At 52.2% G+C, this 20,853-nt stretch overlaps 9 protein-coding genes across 9 annotated transcripts; 5 read left to right on the top strand and 4 right to left on the bottom strand.

Annotated features, from left to right (window-relative positions):
- Positions 1–2,966: 2,966 nt before the first annotated feature.
- On the bottom strand, positions 2,967–3,461 carry BJX67DRAFT_343340 (uncharacterized protein). The gene has a single exon (XM_071028142.1). The coding sequence runs from the start codon at positions 3,237–3,239 to the stop codon at positions 2,985–2,987; it is 255 nt and encodes an 84-aa protein (XP_070889997.1). The 5' UTR covers positions 3,240–3,461; the 3' UTR covers positions 2,967–2,984.
- Positions 3,462–7,578: 4,117 nt separating this feature from the next.
- BJX67DRAFT_377627 (uncharacterized protein) lies at positions 7,579–8,322 on the top strand (the record flags this gene model as incomplete). Its single annotated transcript, XM_071032151.1, has 4 exons — positions 7,579–7,672; positions 7,733–7,893; positions 7,958–8,106; positions 8,154–8,322. The coding sequence occupies 4 exons, from the start codon at positions 7,579–7,581 to the stop codon at positions 8,320–8,322; spliced, it is 573 nt and encodes a 190-aa protein (XP_070889996.1).
- Positions 8,323–8,386: 64 nt separating this feature from the next.
- Positions 8,387–9,076, bottom strand: BJX67DRAFT_343337 (uncharacterized protein). Its single transcript, XM_071028141.1, has one exon. It carries the CDS (start codon positions 8,781–8,783, stop codon positions 8,454–8,456), a length of 330 nt encoding a protein of 109 aa, XP_070889995.1. The 5' UTR covers positions 8,784–9,076; the 3' UTR covers positions 8,387–8,453.
- BJX67DRAFT_377626 (uncharacterized protein) lies at positions 8,925–10,219 on the top strand (the record flags this gene model as incomplete). Its single annotated transcript, XM_071032150.1, has 5 exons — positions 8,925–9,222; positions 9,282–9,319; positions 9,367–9,558; positions 9,638–10,009; positions 10,064–10,219. The coding sequence occupies 5 exons, from the start codon at positions 8,925–8,927 to the stop codon at positions 10,217–10,219; spliced, it is 1,056 nt and encodes a 351-aa protein (XP_070889994.1).
- Positions 10,220–10,439: 220 nt separating this feature from the next.
- BJX67DRAFT_213058 (Deuterolysin metalloprotease family-domain-containing protein) lies at positions 10,440–12,438 on the bottom strand. Its single transcript, XM_071025629.1, has 3 exons — positions 12,050–12,438; positions 11,213–11,995; positions 10,440–11,132 (listed from the first exon to the last, which is right to left on the bottom strand). Exons 1-3 carry the CDS (start codon positions 12,303–12,305, stop codon positions 10,564–10,566), a joined length of 1,608 nt encoding a protein of 535 aa, XP_070889993.1. The 5' UTR covers positions 12,306–12,438; the 3' UTR covers positions 10,440–10,563.
- A 596-nt stretch (positions 12,439–13,034) lies between these two features.
- Positions 13,035–14,493, bottom strand: alkB (oxidoreductase, 2OG-Fe(II) oxygenase family). The gene is made up of 3 exons (XM_071025628.1): positions 14,109–14,493; positions 13,249–14,061; positions 13,035–13,190 (listed from the first exon to the last, which is right to left on the bottom strand). Exons 1-2 carry the CDS (start codon positions 14,386–14,388, stop codon positions 13,262–13,264), a joined length of 1,080 nt encoding a protein of 359 aa, XP_070889992.1. The 5' UTR covers positions 14,389–14,493; the 3' UTR covers positions 13,035–13,190; positions 13,249–13,261.
- Positions 14,494–14,698: 205 nt separating this feature from the next.
- Positions 14,699–16,013, top strand: BJX67DRAFT_343330 (uncharacterized protein). Its single transcript, XM_071028140.1, has one exon. It carries the CDS (start codon positions 14,706–14,708, stop codon positions 15,546–15,548), a length of 843 nt encoding a protein of 280 aa, XP_070889991.1. The 5' UTR covers positions 14,699–14,705; the 3' UTR covers positions 15,549–16,013.
- A 44-nt stretch (positions 16,014–16,057) lies between these two features.
- gmdA (putative general amidase GmdA) lies at positions 16,058–18,324 on the top strand. Its single transcript, XM_071028139.1, has 5 exons — positions 16,058–16,529; positions 16,594–17,427; positions 17,480–17,527; positions 17,576–17,990; positions 18,037–18,324. Exons 1-5 carry the CDS (start codon positions 16,254–16,256, stop codon positions 18,153–18,155), a joined length of 1,692 nt encoding a protein of 563 aa, XP_070889990.1. The 5' UTR covers positions 16,058–16,253; the 3' UTR covers positions 18,156–18,324.
- Positions 18,325–18,654: 330 nt separating this feature from the next.
- On the top strand, positions 18,655–20,465 carry BJX67DRAFT_377621 (uncharacterized protein; the record flags this gene model as incomplete). The annotated part of the gene is made up of 2 exons (XM_071032149.1): positions 18,655–19,241; positions 19,295–20,465. The coding sequence occupies 2 exons, from the start codon at positions 18,655–18,657 to the stop codon at positions 20,463–20,465; spliced, it is 1,758 nt and encodes a 585-aa protein (XP_070889989.1).
- Positions 20,466–20,853: the final 388 nt, after the last annotated feature.

Below are 20,853 nucleotides of genomic sequence, written 5' to 3'. Positions count from 1 at the left end.
AAATCGGGCAACTTCTGTTTCTCCGTAGTGGATGGCCACCGCCAAGGGCGTGCCATAGTAGTGACCCTCGAAGTCAACGTCGGCTCCGATAGAAACAAGTGAACGACAGCACTCCAGGTCGCCAAATTGCGCTGCCATACACAGAGCACTAGAGCCTGTGCGAGGGGTTGAGGGGAACATGGTCAGGATTGACGCTTTTCCAAGCGCTCGCAGTAGTCGGGGGACGAAGTTCAGGATTGCTTTTACTTGGTCGGGATGGATATCATCGAGGTTGACTCGGTATTGGTTAGCACCATAAGAAATGAGCAGATTTGACTGCAGGATAAACGTCTGCAAAGACTCTTGGCTGAGTTGGACGTGAAGTGGCGAGATACCGAGTTCATCTCGCGTGCCGGGATCGAAGCCTTGTGTGAGAAGGTACTGAACGCACTCCTCTGAACGACAGGAGGACAGAGGAGACGATAGCTCACGATCAAGGTGGCTGGGATTGGTCTTCAAGTAGTAGGGCGCTGCAATCTTGAGGAGTTCCAAATCATCATACTCGGCGGCGAGGTGCAGGAGGGACAGGTAGTCAGCCGCAATTGACGTCGGGCTTGCTCCATGAGTGAGAAGAAACTCGACAGTTTCAGGCTCGTCTGCATTGGCTGCAAAGTACAGGGCAGTTTTCCCAGCTCCATCGGGGACATTGATATCTGCACCATGGTTTAGAAGGACCTCCATCGCTGGAATGTTCCCTTTGAGGGCGGCATGGGGGAGTAGTGCCGCAGTCTCGAGAATATCATGATAGCTCGGCATATTTATTGTGATTTCCTGGGTGTACGTTCCTTTTAGGAACTCGAGGAGAATGTTGAGCCCGTCAACGTTCGCAGAGCAAATTGCCTCAGCCATCGGACAGGGGCTTTCTAGCAACCATTCCGGCCATAAGTCCCTGAAAATGTGAACAAGGCGTCTCAATACGCCGTTGAGGTTCGGATCTGCCGCTGCAAGGGAGATTGGGTTGTGAGACCGTCCTATTTTTTCGCATGCTGTGCTCCAGACAGCCCCGTTATTGTCCAAGAGCCACGACACCAGAATCGAGTCGCGGTTGTGCAAAGCGTGTAGAAGTGGAGGGCACACGCCACACGTTGGAAGCACGAGATTCAACGGGCATCCCGCTGACGCTAATTGCCTACACGCCTCTAGATTTCTCGCATCTACTGCCCTGGCGAGAACGTGTATCATGCCTTGCTTTAAGACCGTGTTCGGGCTGGGACACATCAAGAATTTGGTCTTTGCGAAGGAAAGATATTCGCACGCTTCCTTAACATCCAAGCGTCCAAAATACTCCAGATTTGTGCCTTTTGCACCCATACTGAGCAAGACATCCACCATATCAAGCGAGGCGTTGTAATCAAAAGCAATGTCGAGAGGCGTCTCTAACCGCTCGTTCAAGGCGTTTATATTGAAGTGGCGGCTCTGCAAATAAGTCAGCGCAGTCACAGCTGCGTCTTCACCAACCATTGCGATGAGGTGAGCACATGTATAGGCACCGGTACATGCAGCATTGACGTCAGAGACCAGTTTTTCTTCAAGTAAGTATCTGAAGCATCGCGACGACCGCCGGAAAACAGCAAGATGCAGCATTGTACAGCCCTCGACGATTTCAAATTCACTGAAAAGTTGTGTAAGATTGTCTTTAGGCGCCCATTCCCAAGGCAGACGAAAGGTCTTGTTCCAGTCAATCTGGGGGTATTTGTCGCGAAAGTCTCTGAGCTCGTCGAGAAGATCATTCCAGATAAACCCACACAATACGTCAAATCCATCATCGAGTGAAGATTGGTGACTTGCCCCGTGCTGCAGCAGAACCTTTGCTGTATCCACAGATTCGTGGAGTAAATGATAAATCACCGCCGGCTCTCCAGAGACAGGATGCCTGACGTTGGCCTCTGCCCCGTGAGAGAGAAGGTGTTCCAGTTTCTGGGCACTGTCTACAGCCTTAAGCAGAAGAAAGACGAGACCACAGTTATAATGGGTACTAATGTCGTCTAATTGGTTAGGGGATGCATTCGCCAACAAAGTTCTGAAGGTGGATTGGGAACACAAGGAGTTTGGCAGGCACCCAACTTCAAGAGCCGACTGATTCTGGACAAGCTCATGTACGCTCGATCCAAGAGCCAGAGCTTCAAGGCATACCTGCGGCCAATCGAAATAGACAGCGAGATGGAGAAGGTCTTGCAGAAACGCGGACCGTTCATTCTCTTCGACGTGCTTCAAATTGGTCGTCAGCATGCAGTGTATAACATCATCGAATAGGCTCATAGAGATAATTTGCCGTGCTCCAATATAAGTAGAAAACGGTTTAATAAAAAGTGTCAAGGGTAGCTCTGGAAGATCCGCGAGGATTTCCAGAACCAGGCTCACAGATTCCATATTATATAGGTGCTCGGTATGTGGTAAGATACTCGAACAGATGAACCTGAATACTTCGAGTCTCAGTCCCGTTGTCGAGGGTAGCAACTCGTTAATCAACTCCTCTCTCAATTTTAACAAGGGGCGAGCTGATAACTTATCCAGCAGTCTCTCGATTGGGAGTTGCTCTTTGTATCGTTCGTCGCAGCATCCTGGCCACAGCATCTTCAATGCTTTGAGCACAGCGACATTAGAATACGGCAACACTTGGTGGATCAATGGGGGCTCCTCCTGGGGCACCCCGGCTGTCACAAAACCGGAAATCAATGTAGCCGACTCGTCCTCTCCTTCGAGCGCCATCGTCCAAAGCGATGGGCTTCCGACGAAGCAGCACTTACTCCGGCACAGCGGAAGGAGCTCGCGCACAATTTGATAGTTTTTCCTTGACATGGCAAGGTGAATGGGCGTATGTCCTTCATGGTTGACATCCATTTGTCTTACTTCGGCATGTAGAGACATATTTCTCAAGATGTCGTTGAAGTCCGGCGAGTCTTCGGTAGCTGACAGGTGCCAGGCCGTGTTTCCATGATCATCTCTCACCGAATCGTCGCATCCAATGCCCAAGAGATACTGAAACGCGCTGTAAGAGGATCGCGAGACCGCCAGGTGGAGGAGTGGCTGGTTGATGGAGTCGCCCTTTTCCAGAAGCTTGAACCTTGCGTCAGTAGAGTACCTGTGGAGAGAAGAGATATCGTTGTCCTTGACTGATTCCCGGACCTTTTCCGCATACGCGATGTCACTGAGAACTTCATTCTCCGTACTTGTAGGGACAACTTCGGGCGTGACGCCATAAACCGTCTGGTTCAGCACAGCGTGCATCTCCTCGATCTCGGCTCTGTCATCACACGTCTTCTCGAATTCGTCGGTTATCAGTTTCAGTCGATCATCCACTCCTTCGCGATTTGTCTGTTCTCTAACACAAAACCGGGAGACTTCGGTTCTGAGCTGGACTATATCGCCCATTTTCGCGCGACACCCAGCGCGGAGTAGTTTAAGAAGACTCACCGTCGGGTCGGTACGATGTCGTGTTGATAAGGCATTTCCGTGGCGGCGCAATATAAATTCGAGGAGGCTAATGGAAGGCTTCAAGAAGCGGACTTGGTCTGGGAGCTCCAGGCCTTTCCGGGCGACTGCTGTAATCGCATCCACCCATGCCTTGACTGTCACCGTATGGTCCATCCAACGCAAAGACGAGTAGCCAGGAGTTCCATTCCACACGTCTTCGAGTAATATTGGCAAACCGAAGAGTAGGCAGTCAGAAGGTGATATTTGCATTGTTGAAATTAGGCATCTTGGGTTTCCATCGGCAAGCGCGAGGACGAGGCGTGGCAGAGTGAGTGCGCAGGCCACGTGTAGTGGTCCAAACGTATTATTTGCTATATTGACAAGTGCGGCATCCCTCCTATAATCGCTATATCCCGGAAAGTGTCGGTGGAATTCCCCAAGAAATATGATCGCCCAGACCTTGAAATTCGAGCTGCGCTCCGGGGCTGCAAAGAGAGCGAGGACCTTTTCGAAGGCATTGGAAGAAGCATCAAGCTCTTCTTGGTCTTCCGGTCCCATGTCTTCATTGACGAGGCGAAGGAAATTTGGGTCAAGAAAAGGCCATTGCCATGCTGCGAATCTATAAAACGGATGTCTTTCGCACACAATCTGAGTAGCGGACAAGGGAGATCCGATCTTCAAGTTCTCGTCACTCAGATCAAAAGTACTTGTGAGAAGAAACTGCAGGCAGAGGTCGATGATTCTGATACGATCACTTGGCCCGATGTAGTATCCTTCGAGAGGAGTACCGAGTAAAGATGGCGACTCCAGGAACTCCCTAACTGTGAAGTGTGCAAACTCAAAGTGTTCCATGTCGGCGGATTTGCGTAGCAGGCTGCTACAATACCGTACTACATCTTCTTCTAGCACGCGGTCATTATCCTCATCCCAGGACACATCGTATGGGCCTGAAACGGCATCACACAGCTCTCGAATGGTGATCTGCGAGCCTCCAATGGCCAGAAGTCTCAGGCTCGTAGAGATGATATGAATGGCGCTGGGGTGCGTATGACGCGCTAATATTCGCTCGTATGTAGCGTTCAGCGTGGGAGGCAGCTGGGATAGGGCTTCTCTTCTGTCTTTATCCATCGGAAGCTCACACAAATAGTCTAGTTGGCAGCTCACCCATCGAAACCTGGATTAGAGTCAGCTTCTATCGCACCGTAACAGTCATGAGCATACAGCTTACATTCCCCCAGCCTTCTCAATAAGAGTATTGATGATAGCTTCCTTCAACGCAGGGCTTCGAAGCCGAAGCTTTCTATGCCGAATTCGCTCCTCCAATTCTTCACGGACGTAGCGCCGAACGTCAGGCCCTTGGGCTGCTACGTCGATATGCTCAAAATCACTCTCCAGCGCCTCCCGAATGTGAAGCTCGTCCCGACTCATTAGCGCCATTGAAACAGGGGGTGATTGGCAAACAAGGTCAGATAGAGCTGTCACTACAGGTGAGTTAGGTCCACACTCATCCAGGCCGTCAACAATAAGTAGAACACGGTCGAACACCCCAAAAATTTTTACGAGTACATCTCGCATCCGGAAGGAGTCGATTGGCTTGGGAAGGTTTTTGTCGGGGCGAACCTCGCCATAGTACTGCTCCAGGAGCAGGTAAGCCTGGTTATTCTGCCTCGCAAGTTGGGAAGCGATAGAACTCAGAAGATTCACGAGCTCCAGGGATTTCGGGTCCTTATAGTCACAGAAGAAGAAGCACACGGCTTCATAAGCGGTGGTTATGTGAGAGGTCGCCTTGAGTGCTTCCTCAATAACAGACCCAGCAAGCACCGTCTTTCCAGCGCCAGGAATCCCACTCATCCAGAGCTTTCCATTTCGTTGGGCCATCCAGACACGAAATTCGTCGCTTTCGGTCAGCCACAGGCCGGTCATCGGGTGGCGTAATCGTAGGCTGGTTTCCAGATTGAGCTGTGGGTTAACGGACATGAAGAAGTCCAGGACCTTTTGGCGATGCTCGTTGACAAAAATGCGACTTTTTATTTCCCGTACAGCTTCCCGAATGTCATTAATTCCATCCAAGGTTTCGGCCTGTCTCGACAACGACCGAAGAAGTGCTTTCATGGAGTCCGCGGACAGGGCCAGACTGATTGTCTCCTTGTGGCGGGCGAGCTCCGCGAGAAGTCTTTGAAGCTCTTTGCTTGTATAGGGCCATTTTAATCGAGTAACCATTCTTTTGACAGATTTTGGCCCATTTACACTTTCCTGGGGTGTTTCGAGCTTCGTTTTGATCTCGTAGAGGGTCCTTTCGCAGGAGTCGACGTGCTCAAGCCGGAAGGAGCTATCCAAAGGCTCAGTCTCCAGCGAAGTGGCAAGGAGGGAAAGGTCATGGAGAAGAACAGAGAGCCGTCTCGTTTCACTGCGAAGCTTATTGAGCTCGTCCTTGCAGTTTTTCACCTCCAGGCCAAACTGGCAAAGGAGTTGGAACACGCTCCCCGCAAGCGACACCAAGCCGGCGATGCTTGCCGCGATAGACAGAGGATCAGCCATCAGATCGCGAATAATCTTGAATGGCGCCTTTCATCGATTCAGAGTTTGTCTGTGAGTCCTTTAAAAAATCAGTGCCGAGGCGTGGATGAGAAATCTCAAGTTCCATCCTGACAAGGCTGAACGCGAGCCTCGCGATCGAGGCTGTGCCCAACGCAGCCATCCTCCCTTGTCTCTTGGCGAGATGCACTCGCCACTGATGCTCAGAGTCCTGTGTCCCCTGTCGTTGATCTTGCGTCGGTTTTTCGGTGAAGAACGCCCCTTTCTCTCGGCGACGAGACTGTGGGGAAGCGCAGCGCTAAGCTTCTCCATGCTGTCCGTTCGGTAATCGGCTTTATGCAAAGTGACATCCAGGCCTCAAGTACATCATTAGCCATGAGCCGTTCTACTCATCGTAGCGCTTCATAGATGACGAGGTTTACTACGCATACATCCACGCCTTGAGATTGATTGCAGAAGTGCCAAGCGTAATGCGTACAGGGGTTAGGCCCAAGTGAATACCTTCACCTTTGACGTCGACGGCTTGGCGGTTGGCGATAATTTGTTGTCCATCTCTGTCGTTTCTGGCAGCAGTGGGGAAACGTTCTTGAGTCCCAACTTCGTGAGTCTTTATTTTTCCAGCATGAATAGTTCACTACGACTCGCACAGGTTGTTGATGCCGTTGAGCGCTTGTACTAAGCTGTTGGTCTTACGCTCTATCCTCGCGGCATTTTTCCATCTTTATAGTGTGTTTTGAGCGCGTCCGTATGATAGCTAAGAGCTCCCTATCTGTTCTAACTCAATAATTCCGTGTTTTCTCGTTGTGTATTGTTCTTCCAAAGTCTGTGTAATTTACTGTCAAGAGACGCCAAATCACTGCTGTCTCTTGCAGTTTGGTAGTAAAAATGCCGCATTCCTTGGACGAATAGCATCCCATTCTTTTTCCCTTGTCTAAACTTAGGGCTATTCTCTAACCCTACCTACTCACCATGATGGAGGGCTCTATTCCTTCAATCCCGTAGTCGCGAAGGCTACTAATTCGCTTCTATTTTAGGGGTAAAGCCACTTTCACTGAAACGATAGCCATTCACGCTCAAACGGCTGCTACAGGCGACGGCGCTCTTGATTATCTGTCCTCGAAGAAAGACAAAGACGGCAGCAGTTAGCTTCGGGCACCAGGGGCCGTTATTCCACCCTTTGAATCTCTATACTTGGACCAGACCTTTGAGTTCTCGGGCACCCGAACCATGGGCTCGGAACTCAGCAGTCGGCAACAAAGCTCGGAGAACTCCGGGGGAGCTCTTTGACTCCCCAGAATGGAAGGAGCGACCCGTGACCTGATCTTTCAACCGTCCACCTCGAGACGTCTGTCTTTCATCCTTATCCTCCATCTTTGTCTTGACATCTCTCAAGTTATCCCTTCATCTCGCCCTCATCCTCATTTCCTCCTCCTCCTCCTTCTTTCCCTCATTCCTCGACATTATATTCCCCTTCAATCGCTCCGAATACCCAGCCAGACCTTCTCCTCTGGAAGGCACGAATTTGACTACGAGATCATTATACTAATATAACTCATCTTATATCTATATATATATAAATCCAATAATCCAATGCCGCGCGGCAAGGCATCCGCTGCCCCAGGGGGCGGACTCAACAAGGTGAAAAATGGGGGTATAGCGCGCAAAAAGGGGAACATGACTTCAGGTATGTATCTTTCTATTCGAGCAGATCTCAGTCAATGTTCGTCTCCGCTGACGGCTACAGCACCAAAAAACCTAGCCCCGGTCTTGAACGACCCCACGAGAGGCTCTAACCCACCAGCCAAAAATGACGACGACAAAATGGATATCGATGTGGAGGAGGTAGATCCCGGTGATACTCCTGATTTGCCAGACGTGGACGGTGAACCACCCGCATGGGCCGAGGTTTGTAACCGCTCGAGATATAGTATAAATATAGATATATATGTCCCGCACTAACCAATACTAGGGCCGCACCGCCCTCGGAGACGCCCTTCCCTGGTTCCGGAAGTTCCAAGGGGGCATGTATACAAGAGATGGCATATGCTACGGTGTTCTTCTCAGCGCAGACAGTGGCGTTCGCTCGTACGTTGATGACGAGATCATAATTACCCGAGTGTATGGACCCCGGCCACTTGCTTTACAGGTTGTTCTAACGACTTCAGAGGGGGAGGGAGCGAGAGAAACGCGGAGGGACAACTGAATCAAGTCGCGGACCAGAAGGACGATAACTGCATTGTCAGAAGCTTACGAAACAGCATGAACTTCAAAATCGCCGTTGGAGCCATTATCGGCAAGTCTCCTTGCCCTCGGACCAGAAACAGCTCCCGCTAACATAGCACCTAGGGGCAAAAAACACGAATCTCGGACGGAAGCTCCCCCATGAGTTCAACGTCATGGCATACTTTAGCGTTGCCTATATCTGGCATGAGAAAATAAACAATCGTGTTGCCGTCAGGTTTCGCTTAGAGAAACTGAATCTTTCCGAAAAGAGTTGGTGGGCGAAGCGAGGAACGCCCACGCCTGTGCCTTACGACCAAAGGCTCAAGGCAAACCCTCCAATCAGCGCCTGCGGTTATTGTAACAAGACATATCCTCGCATCTATAATGAGGGCTGGATGTGTCTCACTCCACAGTGTTCTGAATTCTGGAAGCTCAATGGACATGATCCCCCAGAAGAACTGACATATCATTCCAAATTTCTGCAAGCTCGCGTCCGGCCGGACCCCGACATACAGCCTCACTATAGCCTCGTCCCAGATTACCTGAAAATAATAAATGACAATGACCCCCATGTCAGCTCTTCCCGCCTTGCCTGGAAGGCGGGAATCGTTTGTCCACAGTGCCGACAATGCATCTCCCGCCGTTACTGGAGAGGCTGGAAATGTACTGACGACACGACGAATGGTAGATGCAACTTTGAAAGAATGTTGAAAATGCACCCACTCTCAATCCGGGCGGTGATAGACGATTTCGAGTTGGCTCCGATCAAACGTGCTATCGTCTTCGATCCCAGTGACAAGGAGAAGGGACAGCTCATTACACCACAGATCGAAGATCGAAGCTTCTCTCCGTATCGAAAATTCACCTATACTCTCCCAGGGGCTGGAACGGTTACGCAATTTGTTTCGAACCGCCAAATTAATAGTCGTCCAGACGGCCCCGACGATATATTCCAGCAGCTACAGGAAGTTGATCTTGGGCTTCGACGGTACCCGTTGTCGGCAGCAAAGGGTTTGTACAATGAGGTCTACCCTCGTGGTGTCAATGTTGGCTAACGACATAATTGATAGTCGGTGGAACCCTAAATGCTCAATTCGCGGTCAACTATGTGAGTCCTTTCTCTTATTTAGGAGTCCTACCACTAACAACCTAAAGGGAATGCCGTATGATTTCGTGGTCGACGTCGATTCACGAGCTTTCAGTGAAGCATGCGACCCGATTCTCAGAGTCCTCGGCCGTCTGACTTGGGCTACCGATAAGGCTGTAGAAGCGGAAGGGGAAGGGGGTACGGCACAAAAGCCCAACGAACTTCTTGCGTTAGGGTATTTTGAAGATATGAATATCAACGTATGTCCCCCTAGCGTTACCTCTAAAAGCTTCCTCCTGAATTTCACAAAGTTAAGCTAACTCTCTACAAATTAAATAGTATCATGACGACGGTGAGTCTACACTTGGCCCAACAATCGCGTCTCTCTCTCTCGGCTCAAAGGCCGTCAAAACCCTCCGGATGAAGTACAAATATTATTACGGTTTGACGAAAAACACCAAGAACGTCCTCGACCCTAAGGCCGATCCCGTTCTCGAGGGGTGTGCCGGGCGCGAATGGCGCCTTAAGCTCAAACAAGAGCTGACAAATGGGTCTATCGCTGAAAAAGACTACAAGGAAGAGTGGAAGAAACGGCAGAAAGAGTGGGCTGGTGGGAGACGGCTCGGAGATCCACCCGTCTGCATTATAACGGAGTTGCATCATGGAGATATGGTTGTTATGAACGGAGAAGGGGTGCAGAAATATTATGAGGTATGCTTGGATTCTAGCCATCACCAAAACAAATGGCTAACTAGATGGGTACAGCACGCTGTTGCTCTTGAAAAGGGTGGCGGCAGCAAGCTACGGTTTGCTTTGACGGCGCGACACGTAATTAAAGAAAAGCTCGGCAACAAATCGATGGGGCAGGCCTGGAAGGGGGATTTCAAGTTGACGCCGGGTCAGACATATGATGGAAAGTAAGCGCCGATTCGTGTCTGTACTGTGACATTGCTAGATGGTTTTGTTTCCCTGCCATTCTTCTCGATGGTTTTCGTTCCTCTGATTCTATACGTTAATCATTCCGCGAGGATGCCTCTTCCAGGTTCTGCTCTATATAAACAGCTGGTATGTGGGATTGTGAGACTGTACGATGTACGTTTGAGAGAGTACCGTTAGAGTTTTATAAGGTGTACCCAGAAATGCGAGAAAGTAGACAGCCAGATTCAATTTGAGTAAAGGTCACTTCAATAGCTATCCAGAAAACTCCCATGCACAGGCGAACGCAGTCAAAGTACTTCGGTTTAGAGTAAGTACGGTCCCGCGGGCTACTGATCACAATCCTCCTCGCCCGGGGTGGTCTGGGTACCGTGAGCCCCGTTCCCGAAGCTCGAGCTTGAACCCTGCGCCTGGCCTGTATACTTGCTCATCAACCAGTCCAGCAAATCCTGCAAATTGAACAGGTCCTCCCCGGATGAAGTCGTCACAGGGTTCGTAGGTCCCGAGGAAGTAGGCGGTTCGCCCCAGCCCCAGCCCCAACCGGGCCAGATTCCCATGCCTGTACCGGGGAATGTACCGGTCTGATCGTCGCCGTCGCCGTCGCCGTCGTGGTCGTGGTCGTGGTCGTGATCACCCCAGCCGTGCCCACCACCGGCGCCCCAGGGCCAGTCCCAGCCTGTTCCTGGTGTGTCGGTTGGAGCTTGGGTTGGGGGTGAAGTTGTCGTTGTTGTTGTAGGTTGCGGTGGATTGGTAGGTTCTGTGGTTGTTGTGGGTGTTGCGTCGTCAGTTGTGTCGGTACCCGATCCTGTGTCGGTGTCGGTGGATGAATCGTCTCCCGTATCCGTGATTGGGGTCCCGATGGTCACGGAGTCGTCGGCGGCACATTGGAGGTAGACGGCTGGGTTTGTTAGTCCGCATGCACAAAGCTTGAACTCAGGGGGGAAAAGGGAAAAGAAAAAGGTGCAGAGAGGCATATACCAGAAGCATAGTATGCAAACGAATCGGCGTTATCCTTCGCCCGCTTCGTGTTCAGAGACAAGACGCCATCGTAGCCATAGACGATATCTTCAGTGCCGGGACTATACAGCGCATCGGCATGCGAATATTCGTGAAGAGTGATGCCTGCTTGGTCAAGGTAGTTGCAGTAGTTCGATACCTTGGTGCTCGAGTAGTATCCTGGGCAGTTTACCACCCGATTGAGAGTGGGATACGTCATTGCGGCAACGTTAGCAGAGCAGTAGTCTTGGCTCGTGGGTTCACAGTAGTAAGTAAGTTCTCCTTTTGTCGTTGCCTCGGTAGCGATAGCCTCAAGTCGACCGGCCACCTCCTCCCTATCAGCCTTGGAATTGGATTTGAAGAATTTCTCGAACAGAGCGCTGCCCTGGCGGGCGTCTGCGGCAGCCGCGGTTGCCATTTCCGCCGCGCGAGCGATAGCATCCTGGACGATCTGGTTGTACTCGTCGGAGCAGACGAGGGTGGAGCGGTCTTCGAGACGGTTTTGGACATTGTCCGGTGCGGTGAAGGTGATGCTGTTGGATTTGTATTCGTAATGGTGGAACTTCTTCTCCTCAGTTAGGGTTGTGTATCCGAGGACACCATCAGCTACGGCGGTATATTCCTGGCCTGGCGTGAGGGCATAGATGTCGGCAGTGTCGAAAATGACAGAAATCGTTTGTTTAGGGGAGACTTTGACGAAGCCATCGGCTGTTAGGTGGGAGGGAATGTACTCTACCCGGACTCCAGTGAAAACAGGATCGGAGTCTGATTTGCTTAGCATGTTGCTCGCCTACGCGGAACGGATTGGTGGATACTCACCACCACCTTTGACGATGACCTTCTTCGTAGGGACGTGATCGAGAATGCCGCCTCGTTGAACGAGACGAAGGCCTTGGGCGCCTACATTGGTAATATCCGCCTTGACCGACGTATTTCCAAGGAACTCAAGGGTCACATCAAAGAGAGTCTGAGCGTCGTCCTGCGACGCTTCTTGGGCCAGCCGGGGGATCAAAATTGGCTTTCCAGCAACCAAGGTCAAAACTGCCAGCAGATGAATGAAAAGAACAAGCGCCATTTTAAGGAAAGTGGGGGAATGATCTGAAGGAGTGACTGAAGGAGCGTTTGGCGACCCGCATACAACCTTGACTGGTCTTCAGATTATATACTGTGCGTAAATCTCCTCCGGCTCCCGCGAAGGGGAACGTTTCAGACACCGAGAAGATCAGGTGTTTCAACAGCTTTGTGCCAGACAGGTCCAAGCAGGTCCGAGGCTTGGCAGTATCCGTCTTCCCAGATGAATAAAAAATAATAGCCGGGACTCTGAAGCTCTCGTCTTTTTCTGCCGACTAATTTGCATTGCCAAAATCGCCTCGGGAGAGCAGCGAGTGTCCAGGCATGACCGCTGGGGGCTGGCACCGCAGGCATTGGAACAAGACAAGAGCCAACCAATCCACAGAGAAGGCGCCAAGGTTGAAAACGGGCGCGACTTACGAGCATGGGCCAATGTTGAAGATCATTGATGCAACAGGATCGCCCCGAGATTAAGGACGTCTGAAACACATCTTGGCGTCTGACCGGTCGCCTGTAACAGACTAACAGTGACAGCCCAAACAAAGCTTCCTTTGTGAGGTCCATTCCAATTCACCGGCCTTAAAAGGGTGAGTATATTGAATGTGATTCGCCTCTGAGCTGGTTTCAAGGTTTGATGTTGAGGGTTCCCCGCGCCAGCCGTCCATAAGAGGATCCTGCAATTCCGGAGAATTGAAATACTGAGAAATTATTGCACCACAAGTCGAGTAAATCAGCTTGCAACTTACCTCAGGCGAGACTCGTCATCTGACTCTCAAGCCTGAGAGTATGGCCTCGGTTTCGAGTGGCGCTCTTGATGCTTCAGCTCATGAGGGAACATTCCCAAGCGGATCGTTCTCGCCCGAATGCAAGTTCCAAATCTCAAGACATCCTGGTGATAGAGTTAGAACCATGAGACGAACCAGGACGAAACAAGTCGAGGCACCTACCCTCCAAACCCCTCTAATCTTGGTGAGTCACCATTTGTCGGACATTCAAATTCACTCTCTTGTTTGACATCCATCCTTTCCACGACCTGTAGCGGGACGCTTTCTCGTCACCCAGTATGCACGGCCAATCTGCCAGGGAGGATGGGCAGGTTTCAGGTACAATCTTAGGCACAGCGTGCCACGCGAAGCGTGATTCCCCGTCCATATACACCGCATCTCCAGAGCGCAGTCGTATTATTTCGCACCCTGATCCATCATCTTGGCTAATGAGGAACAGACCATCACACCCAAAACTGATACTGATAAGACCGGCATCGCATTCTTCGCTAACATCGCGATGAGGGCTTAGGGTGTTTCCCGGAGAATACAGGTTGAGAATGGCGGCTTCAGGTTCTGTTTTGGGAAACGCTGCCCGGAGAAGATCCGCAACGTCTTCGGGAAAGGCAGGAGGTCGCTCGGTTGGGTACACTTTAGACGTCCAATTGTACTGCCCGCCCAGAGTTACCCAGCGGAGCTTCTTGCTCAGCATATTCTGCATAGAGAGTGGCTTGTGCACCGCGGGGTCCTTGGCATGTAATATGCGCGTCTGGTCATCTTCGAAGAATGACAACGTTTGCTGGTCTACGCGAATACTCTTCGAAACGGTTGTATCATGGTATTCAGTAACCCCGTTTGATCTCACAGGGTATGTCACATTGTAATGAAGATGAAGGTTGGTTTTATGGTCACTGTTAGGCAAATCTCGGTGTAACAAGCGGGAAAGCAGTTTAATCTGGATTTCTGGCGGAAACAGAGCCGGAACCATATGAAGCCCTGGACAAGTCAACGAGGGTAACCCTATGGGGTACTACAGTACTAACCAGTCACAGACCGATGAGCAAAAACGGGGGCATCCTGCATGAGGGGCATGTCGGTCTTCATGCCAGCGAACTTGGCAAACGCAGATTGAAGATTCTCAGCAGGTATCCAGCGCAAAAGCGCAATGTGGTCGGGGAGACCATCCGGATCTAGCGTCTGTAGATCAACTATGCTTGGATCCGCAGCAATATCCGCCGGGGAGGCCTTAAAGTAATGTTTATAGCGCAGTCGAATTGCCTCCGGAGGCGGCTCATGTGCATTGAGGCTTGTGATGCGGGCCATGGAGGAAAAAGGCCCAACGCAACAAGATAAAGTAGAGCTTGGTGGATCTAAATATGGAGTCAATTCGTCATAGGCCGAGCACCAACTCAAATATGTCGGTGGTTAACTGCGTTGAAGAGAACCTTTTCCCCGCTTTCTTTTTTTGGCAGGCCATGTAAATACGGCAGATTACGTACACCGCCTACATTTCCGCCTCCTATAAAACTCACAAGCATCCCCTCCTTCCTCTTTCGGCTCCTCTCTCTCATATACACAGTGGTTGCGTTGTATCATATCCAATGGAGAAGAATCAAGACCATTGAAAGCGTACCTAGCTGATGACCAATTCAGTATTGCTCCCCTTAAATCCACTCTGTTGCCTCCTAATAAAGGCCATCATAGCCCATAACCTCGTACTTCTCCAACCCCTGCGGGACATCCCTCCCTGTCCCCTTCAACCCCCACAGCACACCCTTCTCGCCCTCACTAATACTTCCATTAACAACAAACCACCTCCCGAAATTGAGAGCAAATCAGGCGCAACAACCCTCGCACACTCGCTCTCATCCGTATCCGTACTAACATCTCCATCCTCGTTCCTATCTCTATCTCCCCTCCTCCACCTCTGTCCTGTCTGGTCGTCCACATCCAAGCAGTTATCGCCCCTGGTCGAGCGCTCTTCGTCCCGACATCGACCTCCACTGTACGCGGTATACCGATCACGGTCTCGACAGTCGCGGCATCGGCCCGAGCGTGCGTGTCGAAGGTTCCCGACGCAGCAGTCTCCTTCGATGTTGGAGCCTTCGCAGTCGCGGCGGGCCCATTCGATCAGGTCGCCTGATCTTTGGGCGCAGACGAGGAGGGGGAGGAAGGCGAGCATGGAGAGAAGTTTGGCGAGGTGCATTTTTGCGGATCTTGTAATCGGATTGATATCGCTTTTGGGTGCTGTAGTCTGTTGTCGTAAAGAGGGTAGGACTGTTTATTTACGTGTCTTGACAAAGTCCGGTATATTTGTCCATCTTCTCATCGGGTTGATATCTGTCGAGCAAATGCGGAGTACTACCTTCGCATATTGGAACAGGGAGGGTGGGGATGTAGTGATGTTGCCGATGTTGTACAGTGCCAGAAGTCTATACCGAGTTGCGGCTACTATACCTCATCTGCACGGACTAGTATTCTGATCTGCTGACTGATGCGCACAGGTTGAATGTACGACCGTCAAGGGTTGGTGCTGTGGTATGTGGTTTGGCCAGGTCGTGCTGTCTGCTCTCGGCACGGTCTAGAGCACATGGCGGAGGCAGATGAGATCGAGGTCAGGCGCTCTTCCATCGCACTCCAGTATTCTCCGAGCAATTCCAGCAGCAGGCCAAATGGCAGAATCTTGGTCCGGACAATAGCGGCAAGACCTTATTGGTCGTCTCCTATCCATATCCTCCAGAGGAGAATAATACCCTAGTCGGGCGGATCACCAAGGGAGCTGGATAGCTTCCATCGTAAACCCCGACACGCGGAGAACCCCGGCACACAGAGCCAGCTTTGAAAGCGATCCAGCTCCTGGATGCGAAGATGGATATCGTCACCTCTCCAACGCTCGTATCGTTCAGCGAAGATAACACGAGACGCCCCACCACCCCGCACCCAACGGCTGGTCTGCGCTGGGAACCTCCCGAGGAACCAGACCAAACTGGCAGCTCCAAGCCCCGAGTGAATCGACCTTCCTCTTCGAGAAAGAGATTACAGAGCCGGGCTCGGCTATCTTATCGGCAGCTTCGAAGGGGGGAATATAAATACTGATTGAAACCGCTTCGCATTCCTGGGCAACAACCTCCAAAGCACTCTACGCCCACAGATTCCACCAGCACAGCTTCCACTCGCACATCTTCATCATGACAATTCCACCCTGGAAGTCGCTGGCTGATGCGAAGCGACAATCTACGCTCGATGCAATCCCATCGAAATGGAGAATTGAAGAGCCAATACCCCCACCCACGGAGCTCCGAGACGTCACAGGCTCGTATATCCAGCAGTTTCTGAGCCCGCGAGAGATCGAGATCACGGAGCTGGATGCGTACGGTATCGCGGAGAAGACGACGACGGGGCAGTGGACCGCCCTTGAGGTGACGGAGGCGTTTTGTCATCGTGCTGCTCTTGCTCACCAGCTTGTACGTTTTTTTTTTTTTTCCTACAATGCCACGATGATTGTGGATCGCTAATAGCGGGGGTTAGGTACACTGTTTGCATGAGGCGTTCTTTGATTCTGCTCTTGAGGAGGCGAAGCGCCTTGATGCCTACTTTGCTGAGCATAAGAAACCCCTTGGGCCCTTACATGGTCTTCCAGTCAGTCTGAAAGACCAATTCCACGTCAAGGGCGTGGAAACAACGATGGGATACGTTGGCTGGATCGATACGTTCCAAGGGATCAAGGATGATCCCAGACGCGGGGTTTTCGAAAGCGAGCTCGTCAGGGAGCTTCGCGGTCTCGGGGCAGTGCTCTACTGCAAAACCAGCGTCCCTGCCACACTGATGTGCGGAGAAACAGTCAACAACATCATCACGTACACACACAACCCCAAGAACCGACTTCTGAGCTGCGGCGGCAGCTCGGGTGGTGAAGGCGCGTTGATTGCGCTGAAGGGATCGCCTGGTGGGTTTGGCACTGACATTGGCGGGAGCGTGCGCATTCCTGCTGTTTTCAACGGCCTGCATGGTATCCGACCCTCGGCGGGGCGGATCCCCTACGAAGGGGCTGCCAATTCTATGGATGGCCAGAATACCATTCTCTCCGTCAGTGGACCGTTAGCTAGTACGGCGCGCTCGCTGCAGCTCCTGTTCAAGGCCGTGCTCAGCCAACAGCCCTGGCTTCACGATCCACTGGCGCTGGAATTACCTTGGAGAAGCGATATTGAGCAGGAGACGCGTGCGCTGGTGGAACAGTCTGCGAAGGATCCGTCGAAGCTTGCATTTGCTATTATGAAGAATGATGGCATGGTTGTGCCTCATCCGCCTATCGCGAGGGCGTTGGATATCGTGGAGCAGACGTTGAAGCGCCTTGGCCATAAGGTAAGATACGCGAACGACCACGGGTTGTGCAGAAACTGACGGTGAGCCACAGGTTATTGAATGGAATCCTCCCTCCCACGCGACTGCTGTCAAGTTAGCTGTCTGTTACTCTCTCCCCTCCTGCCCGACAAAGCTAACACCACCATAGAGCGCCACTTATAACTTTGACGGCGGCGCAGACGCACTATATCACTTTGGTCTATCTGGCGAGGGACCCCCGTCACAAATTATTGTCGGAGGGGGCACCCCGCAAAAGAACGCCCTAGAGATCGCTCAGACAAATGTCGCGAAGCGCGAGTATCAGAAACAGTACATGGACTACTGGAACAGCACGGCAGACTTGACTGGTACCGGACGACCAGTCGACGGGGTTCTCTTCCCCACGGCACCACACGCGGCAGTAGTGCCGACTCAGTATCACCATGTGGGATACAGTTCCTGTCTGAACCTCTTGGATTACACCAGTGTGGTGTTTCCCGTCACGAACGCAGATAAGAATCTCGACGCCGCGCAGCCTCGAGAGACGTTCTTGTCGGAGCTAGATGAGAAAATATACAAGGACTGTGAGTGTTACTTGATTTTTCGAGATCGAGATGCTGACATGGGCAGATGATGCGGACGTGTATGATGGTGCGCCGGCCGGGGTTCAGCTGTTTGGGCGACGACTGCAGGAAGAGAAGATGCTTGTGCTGGCGGAGTATGTCAGTGCGGCTGTTAGATCGACATAGATAGAGAAATAGAGCGAGTAGATCGAGTAGATCTAGGAGATCGAGGCCATCTGAACCACCAGTTGAGGTGAAGACGAGCAAGACGAGATCGCGCTGGGCCCCCCGAAAAGCTTGGCGACGATCATCGCTTTGGCTTCTTCGCTCGTGTTGCGTTTTCCTCTTTCCAACTCTCTCCCCTTCCAGCCTCAGCTGCCCTCCTTTCTGACTCACTGGTTCGCTTTGCCTCGTCTCTTCGCGCCTCCGTTGTTGCTCCATTGTCTCTTTGTCCCCTATTCTCTCGACCCTCTCCCCATTCTATCCTCCTCCCTCGCCTATTGGGTGCTCCACAGCCCCCCCCCCCGCCCCCCGAGTCTCACCACCCACGCCCTCCATGCATCGTCATCAAGCTGCAGAGCTGACCTAACGCTACTTCTGCTGTTCCACTTCGACGCGTCTCGTTGACAGTCCCACCACGACCTACCCTTCGTGACCAACAGAATCATCGCGCCCTTGTGTTACCATGGAAGACGGCGCGTCCACCCGCCCAGCCGACACTCCTGACGACTCTGGCCCCGGCGAGGAGAGCCAAACCCAGTCCGGTGCCGCCAAAAACCCGTCCCAGAAGGATCGAAAGTGCCAATACTGCAACCAGGCATTCACCTCCTCTTCCCTAGGGCGACATCTCGATCAATTCCTCTTCAAGAAAAAGCCCGACGGCATCCACGATGTCGAGGAGATCCGGCGCATTCGCAGTGGGATCACTCGACGACAAGCCCGAACATCAACGGGCAGGCGAGATACGCCTGAGCGGGGGACGGCGAAAGATTCGCTAGGCTCGCTTCAGGCTGGGGAGTCCGGCGGGAAAGGCCCTATACGGATGATGTTCAACACTCCCACATGGCATGCGACCGGGGTGATCAACGACATCCCGAACCCAAACCAGTCGCAAGACTCTGCGACGTCCCGGTTTGGTGCATCTCAGTCTCGACTGGGCTCTCTGGCGATACCAGAATACGGGAGTCGGTCTCATCATCCCAGTAACCCGGATACGGTGAGAGCACTCGAGCTGGCTCTGCGCGAGGTCCTAGATAATATCAAGGCTGCGACGTATGCTCTGTCTTGACCGACTTAACCAAAGTGAAAGTGCTAATTTCTTCTAGGTCGAGAACAAGACCACGCCTTTCTCCGTTCGAGTTCGATATCCAGGTCCAAACATTCCCCTCCCTGTGCCTACAGCTACTGCCCCCGCCTTCCACGCTGTTCGCGCCGAATCCGTTCCCCTCTCCCTCCTCCTTCCCGCTTGATCCCCCAGGTCCAGATCATCACGGCATGGTCCGCCAGGCTATTCACGCAAAGATCGAACAATGGCAAACCGACCAGCTCGCCGCGGAGTCCATGAGTAGCTCCCAACCAGGAAAGCCCGGTCTCGGCTTAGACCTCAGCATGATCCACAGGAGCGCCCAACAGCACGAGGAGATGAGCCTCCGACACCTCGAACTCGCCTTCAAGCACTGGATCTCCCTCCCACCAGAAACCCGCAGAGATGCATGGCAGCTAGAAATCATGCGCGCATTCGCGCGCGAGTCCGAGAAGCGCAAATCCCTAGACGACCAACTCGCCCGCGTCCAGCAAGAAGCCAACCAGCTCCGCGCCCAAGTCGAGAAACTCGGCTCCTGCCAATGGCCCCGCGAGTTCGCGCTCTTCCCGCCAGACACACTCCCGCTCCCACGCGACGTCGCCCGCGAACTCGACGCCAAAGAAAGCCAGATCAGCCCCAGCTCCACACGCTGGGACTACGACGCCGTCGTGACGAAATGGAAGCGCGTCATCATGCACGACCGGAGCATGGGCCGAGCAGGCGCTGCGACTACAACAAGTCCCTTACCCGACGATCCCAATCCCAATCCCACCCCCAGCAGCAGCAGCAATACCCACAGCTCACCTGCAGACGCGAAGTCAAGGCCAATGCACCCGCCCGCGCAATCCTCCGCGGTGAGCCCCAGCGATCCCTCACCAGGCCAACAGAACCCTAACCCTTCCTCGCCGTACACCTCCCACAACGAGAGCCCCAATTCGGCACCCCAGGCCAAACGGCAGCGGTTGATGAACGGCCGCCATCATCATCCGGGAGGCGCAAGCAATGCAAATGCAAATGCGAACGCCGCTGCGGAAGGATCCTCGACCTCAACAGCGCAGTCCGGGCCCGCTTCTTGGAATTCCCAACAACATCAACAACAGCACCAGCACCAGCACCAGCACCAGCACCAGCATCAGCTCATAGGATCAATCCTCCCGAATCCGTCGCCGACGCCGCCCTCGTCAACTGGCTAAATCCCGTTCATTTATTGTCTTGGATTGTGTAAGGTCATGACGGAGTCGACTTTTCGATCAACTATTCCTGCGACTACTATTACTACTACTATCTCACGGGCAGTTTTGTGAGAGTATTCGTTTTGCATTTGGCGGTATATCTCTTTTCTTTTCTTGTACATAAAATATGTATTAATTGACAATAACAACAACATCAACAACAACAGACAGTTGTAATCCAGATTCCGATCTATGAGATTTCGAGTCACCTTATCCGTCCCATCGTCACGTCTTTCACGATATAATCTAGTTAATATCTTCGTCCCCAGTCGTAGCTTACATAGGTTCCCTAAATATGGCACATCCCCAACTATCAACAAAACGGCCTAGGTCGTTACGAAGCCTTAAT

The sequence above is a fragment of the Aspergillus lucknowensis genome, assembly GCF_044049455.1.
Source record: "Aspergillus lucknowensis strain CBS 449.75 chromosome Unknown BJX67scaffold_4, whole genome shotgun sequence".
NCBI lineage: Eukaryota > Fungi > Ascomycota > Eurotiomycetes > Eurotiales > Aspergillaceae > Aspergillus > Aspergillus lucknowensis.
The sequence above is the reverse complement of the archived record's forward strand: the minus strand, read 5'-3'. Positions and strand labels throughout refer to the sequence as shown.